Raw genomic sequence first — 13,488 nt, 5'->3', positions numbered from 1 at the left:
AGGCCTTTCAGTGGTCAGAGCATGAATCAAAACAGATGAAAGAGATCTCTGGCATTTGCGAGAGGTCCCATGTATGATTGGAAAAAAAACATCCGCATTCTGGCTTCTAAAGGAGATCAAGCCCCTAACCTCTTTTCCACCTCGCCTAGTTGTGCTAGAAGAAACCATTCCATGAGCATAGACCTCTTAACCCTTCGTTTTTCATCTCTAAGAACCCATAAGGTGTCCTGAAAAAAAGAAAGGCGTGAGAAATCCCTCAAATGATCAGAGATGCCACAGAATAGTGATTACAGCCTCTGAGGATCATGGGACTCCAACAACGAGAATCCCAGTGGACATGTGAGCTAATGACTGGCTGCTCGGAGATGCATGTGGAACAAGTTAACACATCATGCTCCCTGAGCTCTGGGCCATTCCCAGTCATTTCAGTCTGGCGTTATCACTTACAAGGGAGTGATGAATGTGCTGAGAGAAAAATGACGAGTGTTCCTCAAAGGAGTAAGTGTGGGTGGGTAAGTGGGGAGATATCTTCAGCTTTCAGAAAAGTTACATCTATGCTGCTTCAGAAGGGAAGCAAAAAAAAAAAAAAAAAAAAGAGCAGGAGAAAAAAAAACACCTGGACAAGCTGAAATCTCCATTAGGGCTAGGCAACATGAAATAAAAGTGTATCACTACTCCCCTGGGTCTCGGTAGGTGGGTAGACAGCTCCTATGGTACTTGTGATCCTAATCCTTGGCTAGCGCAGAGGAATCTTTATTTTCTGGCCATGGGGCTGCAAGCAACGAATCTAAGGACTCGACTTGTTGGCTTTACCGTGTGTCTGCTGTCACCAAGAGCACTTTGAGCTCTTTGTCACACTCCCACTCCCAGTGTTGGGCTCTAGAGTGAACAATTCAGTATGAGAGGGTTTAATTTCACTGCTTAATGTTCTTTACTTTCCCAATTAGAGACCAGACTGGAGGGTTGGCAAGAGCAGAGCAGTTAGGAGCTCAGCCATAAAAGCATGCCATGGGTCACATGTGGATTGAAGCTGTCTGAAAATGGCTGCTAAAAAGGCCGTATTGTACATACTCAATAGGTGAGGGATAAGGCCGAAAAGAAAGTCGAGAGGTTTGTATTACATTGAGGCCTTGCTATTCTGAAATGTACGTGTCCGTCAGCAGGAGATAATGCAGAAAATTGCTTGATGAAGTGTTGAAGGGAGGCTGTGGTAAGAGGCCACTTCAGTGAAAGCACTACAATCCATGGACATGGGATTATATGAATGCTTGTAACTGAATACTTTATTAGGACAGATTGAGCACTAGAGCTGTGTCTAACATTGTTTTCCATCTATTGTTCAAACCTTCAGCACATTAATTGAAATATGGTTTAGATTTCATATATAATTTCAAAAAGAGCAAGAAAAGCTCATTCAACAACCCAATGGCTCAAGCAAACAAAATTGCAGCATCAAATCTATATCCAGGTTTGGCAAACTGTAAAAAGTGCACCATAATCAACAGAACATTTTACAATAAAGTTCAACTTTGTTTGCAATACCTTTACAGCATTTACTAATCCTGGTTTGTGTTAATTTCTTTATGTACTAATAAATGTTAACATTTCAAGTGGTATAAATTAAAAAGCATATTAATATATTACTATAATTTGGATACTTAAAATAAACTTAGAATAAACATAAACCTAATATATATAAAATGTTGTTCATTTGTTGGTTCATGACACCTCAATTTTTAAATTTTGAACCTAAAGAGTTAGCAGTAATTTCATTTCAAAACTTCATAAATAAAATAAAATAAAATAAAATAAAATAAAATACTGTGACATAGTAAACCCAAACATTTCTATACAGCTTTTGTTGTCTGGGGAAAGGGTCTCTGAATAGCCCTTCATTTAAACATGTAAACATGTAAGATGATGATGGAAAAATTGTTTGTTTTGCTTCATGAACCCCTGGGATTTCAGGCTGACCATAAGCACTGCAGTGTCCCACGTTTGCTGTTGGCCAATTAGAGCTATCATTAAAAGCAGATGCTACATGGGAAATAAAAGGAGCCACAGCGGTGTCTGTGCATCATGATTTCTTTGCTTGTCTATGTGGAAGGTAGCCAGCACCAGGAATCCAGAGGGATACACTGTCCTTTACTCCTTTCCTCAACCTCTATATCTTCAGGACATGGTTTGTCTACAGCTTTTTTATTTTATGGTATTGAGAATTACTGTAAGATTAATCAAACCCCAGCCTTAATCTTCTGTCTATGAATGTGCTGTCACTCAATTGTCTCCTACTAATTTAAGCCCAAAACTGTGGTGGGAAACAAAAGTTAGGATGCAAATTATTCATAGCATTATTATTTACGTTTTGTCCATCTTAAGTGTCATCTGCTGCATTTTAGTATCAACAGCTTTAAAAGAATTTAGATGCCATAAATGAAAGGCTCATGTAGAAAGACCATATATTTCACCATAAGGGAAACTGTGCTGTATCGTTGCAGAGCCATAAATAAACTCTTGTGGATCTGGATCACACAACCACATTCCTGAGGAGCGTACGAGTAATGCTTACCACTGTAAAACCTGCTCGCTCTCTTTCATCAGACTCAAGTTCATGAGAACTTCTCAACAGGTGGAAGGTCTGCACTCAATCAGTTTTGCCAAAGCAAGCACTTTGTCTTTCATCGACAATGCTATGTAGCTTAAAATACCTTCACCAAGAAGTCCCTGTTGCATTTGTTTGTGTTCATTTGATGTTCTTGCCTAATGGGTATTAGTTGCAGTAGACTGATAAAAATATTACTTTCAATTAGCTTTTTTGTCAGGTTTTTTTTTTAGACAAAAATACATTTATGTTAAAGATATATTCTCTGAAATCAAGTCTTAATATCAGGATTAATATGCAGTGTTGCTTCTCAAGTTAATTTATCTTGTTTCAAGGTCATTTTTAGATATTTTAACAGGAAAACAAGTTATAAACAACTAATTAAAACTTTTTTGCAATGTACATTCAACACATTCACCACAGTTAGTATTATATTCCAATAGTTTGCACTTCTAAACCCACGTTCCATAGATCGTGTGATCAGATTACAATTTGGGAAAAATCTGAGTATTGTTTGTCGACCTAGAGCCCCTAACCACGAACATGTCTCCTATTATGTCCTTCTGAGTATTCTGCTACCATTTCAAATGAACACGTTCTGCAAACAAGACCCTGTACATTTCAAGAGGGTCCCCGTCTCACGCAGCTCTAAACGAAATCAGATCTGCATTTATAAAAGGCATTTCTGCTAAAGGAACCTGGCTTGCTTCATTAACTTACAGCGCCTCCCTGGGAGGAAATTTAATATTGTTAGTAAAATGATCTCAATTCTCTGACAAGAAGCCAATGCCATCACAAGCACAAATTGGTATGTTGTCAATATTTTGACAGACGTCATGTCGAAGAATCATTATCTGTTGAAAACGCTACAGAAGACTTAATTGAAACATGCGTAATTACGCGCTCGTTCGTAGCGAGGTGTCTGCATAAAGTGTTAGTGGAGTTGTGAAAGTAGCTGTGAGACAGATCTTTCATCTGCAGATCTTATGACCTCTTGCAACCAAGAACGTAAGGGGATACTGCGGCATCCCGGCGAAAACATCTTTCACAAATCAATTCATTACGCCAGACTCTCTGCAGTTAAAAAGCCCCCCTTTCTTGCATCAACCCATCCCCCGACCACTGACCACAGTCCTGACATTGTCTCACGCAGCGGTATCAGCTTTCCCCTGCCAGAGAGATAAATGGCTCAATGAATTGAAGGCAGACCTTGATCAAAACCACTTATGTATAATGTAGACAACAACCATCAATGACCTTGTTCCATCTTAATGATTTTATATTGTTTACTTAAAAAAAAAATTCTAAATAAAGCGTTGAGTCTCTTAACAATTCAACATTATGATTAGGGTTGGGCAAAATTAAGAATTGCAAGAATTAATCAGTCAGTCAAATCAATCAATCAATCAATCAATCAGTCAGTCAGTCAGTCAGTCAGTCAATCAGTCAGTCAGTCTGTCTATTCATCTATCTATCCATCTATCTACCTTACTAACTATTAATAAGCAGTAATTAGGGATTTACTAAGGCAAAGTCATAGTTAATAGTTAGTTAACTCCTTAGTATTCCTGTAAAGTTTGTCTGAAAAGCCTAAAAAGGCATACCCAAAGTAAATCGTATGCTATTCTTGAACCATTTGGAGTGTATGCATGGTTTTGGTCTCTTTTGAAAGGTATGTGTACCATGAGCAGTAGAGTGGAATACTAACAGGTTAATAATGAGAATTGGACCCTTAACTAAAGTGTGACCAATTTTCCTATTGTACCGAAATCATACCGAACCGTGACCCCGAAACCAATGTACTTTCTGAATCGTGACTTCTGTGTACCGCTACACCCCTAATGTATAATATATAAGACAATAAAAAAAACATATTCACCCAAAAAATAGTTATCCACCTATCCTAAAGTTGAGGTAGTTGTGTTTTCAGAAAATAATCTGCTCTATTCCTACTTAATTTCAAACCTATCCAGCCATTTCCACACCCTCAAAACACATCTAGGCAGTGCTAATCGTCAAACGCACCGTCATAGTTTTCTCTAGCCTTAAGAGTGCTGATCCAAGGTCAGTTCTAGGGCCTCATTAACATTATTTAGCTCATGGGATTAGCTGCGATATAAGATTAGAGAAATTATATTACATTAGCACTCCCTCACAGATTTGCAATCAGGCCCTGCTGTCGTAAAATATTATGAAATATTCCTCAATGCATTAATATTCACTAATGCTTTATGAATATGAGCTAAATGCTCAGTGATTAGTATCATTATTCTCTCTGTTAGGAGTAACAGTCTTTCAGCAAAACACTGACAGTGTGATTTGACAATGAGCCTCTCCATTAGTCTCTCACAATTATATTGTTTTTAAACCCAGGTGTTTACAGAGATACCTCAAGTCTAAGCAGACTCTTGAAATATTAAAATCCATAGCATGCAGTAAATTACATGAAGGTCAAAAACAAGCAAATGTGTATAATTATGTCAGCTCTTCAATTTAGAGTAGACTGTTCGACGATTTATTGGCAGGTGCTCCTGTGGAAGGATTGTGACCGTACTCATTAACTGTCATTGAACGCATATCGGCAGAACGCCGCCCTGCTAGTGCCTGCAATGAGCGGCTATTATCACAGCTCATCCTGGACTAGACGGGGAGCCGGTGTGGTAATTACAGCCAGGCTTACGAAGAGGCTGAGGGAGTGTGTGTGCGTCTGTCTGAGCAAGTGGGTGCGGAAGGGGTGGGGGGGTGGTGGGGGGTTCTGAAACACAGGTGGGCGTTTTATTGTGTCGTCTGTGTCAGCGTGGAGCCTGTCTGAAGGCTGTCGTTGCCGTGGGAACAGGACCCGCCGTTGGGTGAAACGAGAGCTCCCGCTGTAGAGCGAGTTGAATTACAGGTGAGGCAGGCTGAAGGAGAGGAGCACTGTGGTTTGGATAAGAAACGATCAATACGCTCACACGCTGTGAAAGGGCCAGCTTACATTGATGTTGCACAGGGATACTGTGAAAGAAAAAAAAAAAACAGCCATACTACCCACATCAACATGTTTGACTTGCCTGGGATATCACAGTGAAACCACAACATCAACAGCAGGCCATTTCTAGAGCTTCAGCTTGGTAGGAAATACATGCTGTAGCTTGTAGGTCATTACAGAATACAAAATTAGCATTTTTACAATACAAACATCTAAAAATCCTTAAAATATGACTCATTTACAAAGCAAAATTGTGAAGGATAAAAGGCCCATTCACACCAAGAGAGATAACTATAACGATTACTATATTAGCATCCACAACAACACACAATATAATTTTGTTTATTATAAGCAAGCTCTGTTGTTATGTTGTCTGCCTCTTTAAATGCTCAAGCTATTTAAAACAGGATGCATTTTGATTAGCTGTCATTGTTTTTTTTCATGGAAAAAAATCATTGTGAAAGTGATTCCAAAGATACTGTTGTGGTGTGTTATCCTTTTGATTTTTAAAACAATATCTTTATTATAGTTATCGTCCTTTGTATGAACAGACCGTAAGACGTAAGAATATCTTAAATTATAACATTCTAATAATTGTAATTATTTTAATAAATTATATAGAATTATAATTATGTTTAATAATTTTCGAATTAATTAATTTTTCAATTGTCATTTTTACCGTTTTCTATAGCATAAAGCAAATATTTTGTTAGTTATGCTTAAAACAAAACAAAATGTTGCCAGTGGGGTGTTGCCAAAATATATTCCCTGAGAACAAGTCTTAAAATATACTGCAATTTTGTTTTAAGAAAATGTATAATATTTTAAGGAAGGTTTTTTGATGTTTTTTTGCAGCATATGAAACAATAAGGATAGTGCGCTGAAAAGACGATAACCAAAAGACACAGACAAGCAAACAAAGACTTTTCTGCTTTTTAGGGTCAGTAGCAGCTGTGACCTAAAAATGAAAAGAGTTTTGTGCAACATGACAAGACCACTACACATTAGCAAAAGAGCTCGCTTACCTCTGCAAACAGTTCCATTCTCCACAGCCTCGTGCCCTGCTTTACACATACAGCGGCCAATAGGGACCATCCACTCTCCATCTCCATTACAGTACAGTTTAATGGGAACGTCGACCTCCTCCGCATTAGGGACACACACTCCCCTTGCTGCCACCAGTGAGGTGCTCTCTGCTCCCGAAAGCGTCTCCTGAAATATTGCTCCGTTACGGATGGTGCGAGGGCACTTCCGGTAGAACACTCGCACAGTGATCAGCGACATGCACCCGCCGTAGTCCTGGAAGGCTAGGTAGAAACCGTTACGGGAGACAGGGCCGAAACTGCGAACCTCTGTGTTAATCTTCATCACGTGTCCGCCCAGGTCTACTTGCGAGAAGCTCTCGTCGGCCGCAATGGTATCCACCTTGATCCAAGGGTTTTCCATCCATGGGGGGAAGACTTTGGTGGCCGTGTCGCCGTCTGATTCATAGTAGTAGAGGTTGAAAGTTTCCTTGCAGGAACCAGGGACATTTGGGATGCTGCTGCAGTCTCGTACTGAGAACTTCATCTCCACATGAATGCGTTGAGCACCTCTTCGTCGGATGTAGTTAGTGCGCACCCAGTTATTTTGGTTGGCGACGAAGACATTACACACCTGATAGGTACGAATGGTGTTCATATTCTCATCGTATCCACTCACTTCTTCCCACTACAAAGAAAATGAGAAAGCAAAGGTTAACTGCTTTATTTTACATCCAGCCTTTTTTTTTTTTTTTTTTTTCACCTCTAGACCTCTACCTCTTTTTTACCTCCCTCAATGGGATGCAATACCTTTTAGCCTTATTAATTTATTTGTATGAATTATTAAATATGTGCTCATGTGACAAAAATGCCAGACAGTCAAAAATGTAACAGTCAATTCCTTCTCACAGATCTAGCTAGATTTAAAAAATGACCTGACAGCAGAAACTATCATGTTATAGACACATTTGTATCTCTGCATCAGATCTCTGGAGTGCTTTATGAGCACCTGAACCATTTTCAGCAGCTTTCCCCATATGCACAGGCCAGATTACAGAGCACAGAAGGAATGAGGTGGGAAAGAGAGCAAAATTCTCCTGCTAGACTGCCAACAGGCCCTGGCACTATGCATAGAGAGGGCTGGCACTGGCTTGGGTTTTCTGCAGACCCCCACATGGCAGTGCCAAGTGATTCTGGTCTCTATTTATTTTTGTCTCTCTCACTCGCTCTCGATTTCTTGCACTGTATGAAAATATGTACTATTAATATAGCTCAGCCGGAGACAAAGAAAAGGTGATACACTTTGATGTTTATACAGTCATTTATTTTTTGCTCTGCTGCCTCTTTTCTGTCTTCAGGCAGCTTAAAAATAGAGCCAGCATTAGCATTATTAAATTCTTTCCCTCGCAACGAGAAAACAACTGAGCATAGTTTAGCGAAATTAAACAAACAGGCTGACTCAACAGTAAAACTAAAAAAAAAAATGTATTAAAGGGATAGTTTATCCAAAGATTCTCACTCAGGGTATGGATTAAAAAAAAAAAAATCTCAAAATCTTATTTTCCAAAAAAAAGTCATTCATTTGACATGCAAGTGAGTAAATGATCACAGAATTTAAATTTTTGGGTGACCTATCCCTTTTAATTAGAGATGAGACAAGGAAGAAAAAAAGAAAAAGAAAAGAGAAATGAAACAAACAGAAACGGGAAAAAATGCAGAACATTTACCTTTAGATGTCCTACTGACCATTAGTGTAACTTACATAAACACATAAAAAACTCCATTCTGTTAAACATTACAAACATAAGATAATCAAATTATACGGAAGGCATTTGATAGAGTGAAAGAGACTTCTTGTAAAATTTACAAGTATATATTGCGCACACTAAAGCATGAAGGGTACACGCACCAGGGACTTCACTGCTCGGCCTAAAGTGACTCCAGATGACTCCATTGTGGTTTTCAGCCAACTTGCCTGCAATCAAGCCACAGGCTTTCAGCACTAAACAACTCAAATACCAGGCACAGAAGTCTTGACCTCGTCCAAGAGGGAAAGCCCTTTTCTTCACCTTAAAAAACATTTTTCGCACCACGGCCTCAAAGCCCAGCAAGCGATCACCCAAACCCTCCCCAAATCACCCTCCCCTTGAGTGTCTTACTCTTCACTTAACAGCTGACATAATTTCCCAAATTAGTTGCTGCTTAACAAGGATTTTGACAGAGTTTTGACAGACTGGGGGAGAAAGTCAAGCCTGTCCAAGACCTCCATTCTATCAAATGATCTTGGACTAATTAAAACAGCTTTCTTTCCTTGCAGCTTTTGTTCTTTATTCCCATGTCCCTGTTATTCGGCAGAGATGAACTGAAATGATTCTGGATAGGATTGTGGTCATTAACACTTGCACTTGTGTGTGTGTGTGTGTGTCTGTCTGTCTGTGTGTAAAATTAAGTTTTCCATCACTTCAGCTCAGTCCTTTCAAGCAGCCAGATGTGTCTTGGGTCACTGGCAGCCACTGACCTTGCCACCTTTCTTAAGGATGACACATTCTTCCATGAACCAGAAAGAGGGGTGAGAATGAAGGGTAGTTAAACAAGACAAGACAGGGTGTAGCATCCTCTTGTTTGTAGTCTGTCACTCTGACTAATCAAATTAGAAAGAATTGATATAAAAGCAATGTTGCTAATGAGAGACCGAGTAAGCGCATTCACATGATGTTCCAAACAAACGGCCTTTAAATGGAAAGCCGCCCTTTGTGCTGTCTCGGCTTCCCTGCCACTCTTTCATCAGGGGCAAAGAGAAGAACCAAATGAGATATAATAAGAGCCAAGCGATCAAGCACCGAGTGTGAAATTAGAAGAAACATCTTGATTTCCATAGGTTTTCTCCTGGACTTTCAGTGGGAGTGTGGCTAAAGGGTGACCATCTGTTTTAAAAGGGATTCAGCATTAAATGGGGAGACAATATTTTGTAATATGGCCGGCCAGAAAAGTATATAAGCACAGTCTTTTTAACCTTTATTGTTAAAAAATAAATACAAATGAATATTTTTTTTATATTTTAACTTTTTAATAATAAATAAAATGATTGATTTTAATAAGTTAAAATGAATACAAATGATTTTAATAATTGTTTTTTGTATTTATATTGTGTATGCTGAAACATATTTTAATTACTAATTATTTTATTAAATAGTCCTTAAAACAGACTTCAGCATTTATGAAAGGTAAAATATCTACTGGACAATTTAAAAGTAGTTATGGACTTAACAGAGAGAGTCATGCTTACTGAAACTTCCTCCTGAATCTATGTGTGACAAGTGTGTCAGGGCCAATATCAAAAAAAAAGTTAAGACCCACGAGAAGAGGCTGGCTGCCCTCTTTTGAAGCCTATGTTAAGAGGTCAGAGCCTTGGGGGGCTCTTCAGCAGTGGTGCACCACTGGCTCATGTTCCTATTTACTGGCACCCAAATACAAAATTATGCCACCATTAGGTCTAAGGGCTCAAGCTATGCTTTGAGGGTCACAAGCAAATATAAGGAGGACCAATACAGAGACTGCTAGTGCAGAACCCAGAGCTTTGGTCCACTGGATGACAACACAACCTGGGAATATGGGCCCCACATGGTCCTGATCTGCAGTCTTTCAATCATGACAAGACATACTCTTTAGTCTGTGTTCTTCTCTTACTCTTCTGTCCTGTTTAGTTCAACTAGACATTGCAGGCTATGTTAAATTAAGCCAAGCATCACTATATCTCATTGTTAAGCTTAAGGATTTGAACAATCCCTGGATGAAAGATATCTATCATAAGACCTTAAAATTTAGTATTCACAAACTTTGCTTTTCTAGTCAAAAATTACAGTTATACAAATTAATTTTAATTCTACTTCATTACATTCAAATTTCAATTGCAATTATTTATCCTCATCTCAATTCACATTCAGGAATTAAATTTTAATTTAAAATGTTATCAATTTAATTCTGAATGGTGCACAACCCTGCTAAATAATGACACATCCAATATCCTATATAATTTGTGCTAAAAAAAAAAAAAAAACTTTCAGCACACATTATCAAACAAAATCCTGGTAAGAAACAACAGCATGGGTATTTATTAAGTTAAAAACAATTTCATCTTGCTGATTTTGGATGCAAGAATGTGTCCTTAGTGAATATCCTTACTGATGATGATAACACTTTGGCAAACAGAATGTTTTAGCTATATGACTAATCTTATGTAAACAGTGTCTTCGGGATAGCAAAGTATCTAATTGCAATAAATCATGCAAAAAAAAAAAAACTGGAAGTCACAAGTGAACTGAATTAAACTTGTAACTTGCACTGGGAAAAGGAGCTCTGTGATAAATGGCACACTGTTCTTGTGGACAGAAGTTTAGAAATGATAACTCCCCTGCCACCCACGACGAAGGAAAGTTCACAACCGAGCTGTGATCTATAAGTCTCCCAGACAGAGGCTCTCCCGGCTAGAGCGGAGCCGCACGCTTGTGCTGAATTATGAAAAAGGCTCGCTCCAGGGGACGCAGAAGTTGGCCACGATCAAGCTTTTGTGTTATATTAATTGTTCCACTTTGACACGGCTCTGAACTTTTATTTGGACTTCTGCATCTTCTACAAATAAACTGTCAGAACCTTATGAAGTTTACATGAAGCCAGCAATTAAAGCTCTCCCAGGGCTGTCATTTGTATTCAAGCATTTGTACCCAGTCGAGCAGTGCTGATGAGTCCTTCTGTGAAATATGCTGACTCCACATCTCACTGCAAAGCGTTCTTTGGACTCAAAGAAATACATCGTAAATCTGCATAAATAAATAATTCAGGCAGAGGGGCGAAAGGGAGCATGTATGTCAGCTCCTGAGGGAAACTTTCCCAATTTGCAGTTGTGGGAAACCTGACAGATAGAGTCACATTGAGACATTTGTCCTGAGGGGACATATGGGACAAATGACATCCGGATATTTCAGCTAAAGTGCAGTGGGATTACAACCCTAAGCGAGATACTGAGCTCCCCACCATTAGGAAGATTGACAGAGGGACAGAAAGTGATTGAAAAAAAATGAGAGGTGACCTACAAACTGAGCCGTCTTTGGCAGTCAGCTTCAATTACCTCCATCCACTGGTAATGCACAACATCTGAAGTAAGACAAACAAGCTTCCTATTGCTTCTTTAACCCTTGTGTCTATCTATATGCATGTGGATAATGATTACATAACTCATACGAATCAAGGACATGACAAAAGGGTTATGATGCTGAAAGGCGGCTTGTTTCAATCTTGACATGTGACCACACAGAGATTTGATTCCCTGATGTCGGGACCCCAAAATAATACAATAGTTTTATAGACCAATCCACATTGAAACTGATTCCAGGACATATAACCAAATGATTTAAGGTGGTTCCGATAGGTTTGTGTCGGTTGAAACATCTGCTTCCTGATGACTTCATCTTGCTCATGACATGCCACTCAGAAATACTGAAACTACACGCTTAAAAATGAGAATTTTTGGGTGAAATATCCCTTTAACAGAGAGCATTTGTGAGCATATTCCCTTTTACAGCATCAAATTTAATTCCATTGTTCATTATTCCGCAAAACAGACTGAAGCAGTTCATGAGCGTGCAAATAAAGTCACAGATGATTAATGACAGTGTTAGATCTGGACCTTGAGGCAGTCAAGTGAGGGCCACACTATCACACTGATTAGTTACACAAATGTACTAGCTTATTTTCATGTTCTGCATCAGTAAGCAATGAGTCTAGATGCATGACCAAAACTGGGTTTGAACATGGTGGCATTTACACACATTTGTAATTTCTCCTGCAACGCTGCTCTGTAACTAAGCCGGTAACGACTTAATTTACAGCCTCATGAGGATGTGCACAGACTGCACACACCATAGCTGTTATAAATTAAAAATAAGTCTTTTTATGTGATAAAACAACCACTTATAAAGTGCCCTTGAGAAAGCTGAAAGTACTCACTGATTTAAATTGTGAGGTTAACAGAATAAATCAAGAGGTTCACATTGTGCTGCTTACTGAAAATGCTCTCCAACTTGACAATTTTCTCTACCACTTACTTTGTTTGTTTTTAGAGTGAACACAGTGTTATTGTAAAGAAAGTGTAGCTGCTCAAATCAAGGGTTGCATGCCACTTTACAGTTATATAGATGGCCAAAAAACTAACAGACCAAATTAAAAGCCAGCAAATTCCAACTTTGATTTCAGTAAGTCTTTAAATTATTAAAAGACATCTGAAATTGTAACATATGAGTTTGAAAAGCTGATGTGCAGGTCCAAACAAGTCACTATGCAGACATTTAGAGTAATAGGTACAGTCAAAAATAATAACAGAAAGCACATGAAGTATGTGCTCCTCACACCTGGCTGTGATAAAGGGTTACCATAAATCTTTCTTTAATGTAGATGTTAACTTCCATAATTACACCGTTCTATACAGTATATTTCACCTGCATAAAACATCAAGGGGTTTGGAATAAACTCAGGACACAAATGTGAATGAATGAATGAAAGAATGAATGAGTGAATGAACAAACCACATCTGGATTTTTTCTCCTTGACAGTTCGGCAACGGGGGTTTGTTTTGCAAAGCTATTCAGTGGCATGAAAGCCAACTGTTGATGGAGTGCTCTATATTTTGACTGACACTGATACTTTAGTTAAGCCCACAAGGCTCTGCAGGGGTGTAAGACAATAACTTAAAGCCTTTCTCTCTATAAGGTTTACAGAATCCCACCTGTTTAGTGCTGCTGCGGGGAACCGCCATGCCCTGACTTTAGTTAAAGTGTGCTATGTCTTGCAAGAGACTAATCTTTATATCTTGTTTCTTTTAAGAAAATGTATATGCTCTTTGA

General features: G+C 38.7%; 1 protein-coding gene across 1 annotated transcript in view; it reads right to left on the bottom strand.

Moving 5' to 3' along the window:
* The window catches only part of ephb2b (eph receptor B2b), a 134,617-nt gene that overhangs the window by 65,630 nt on the left and 55,499 nt on the right, over positions 1 to 13,488 (bottom strand). Inside the window, exon 3 of the mRNA XM_051912749.1 lies at positions 6,596 to 7,280. Within this exon, the coding sequence (XP_051768709.1) occupies positions 6,596 to 7,280 (685 nt within the window). The remainder of the gene's footprint in view (positions 1 to 6,595; positions 7,281 to 13,488) is intronic.

Source organism: Ctenopharyngodon idella, chromosome 11 (genome assembly GCF_019924925.1).
Source record: "Ctenopharyngodon idella isolate HZGC_01 chromosome 11, HZGC01, whole genome shotgun sequence".
Classification (NCBI taxonomy): domain Eukaryota; kingdom Metazoa; phylum Chordata; class Actinopteri; order Cypriniformes; family Xenocyprididae; genus Ctenopharyngodon; species Ctenopharyngodon idella.
The sequence above is the reverse complement of the archived record's forward strand: the minus strand, read 5'-3'. Positions and strand labels throughout refer to the sequence as shown.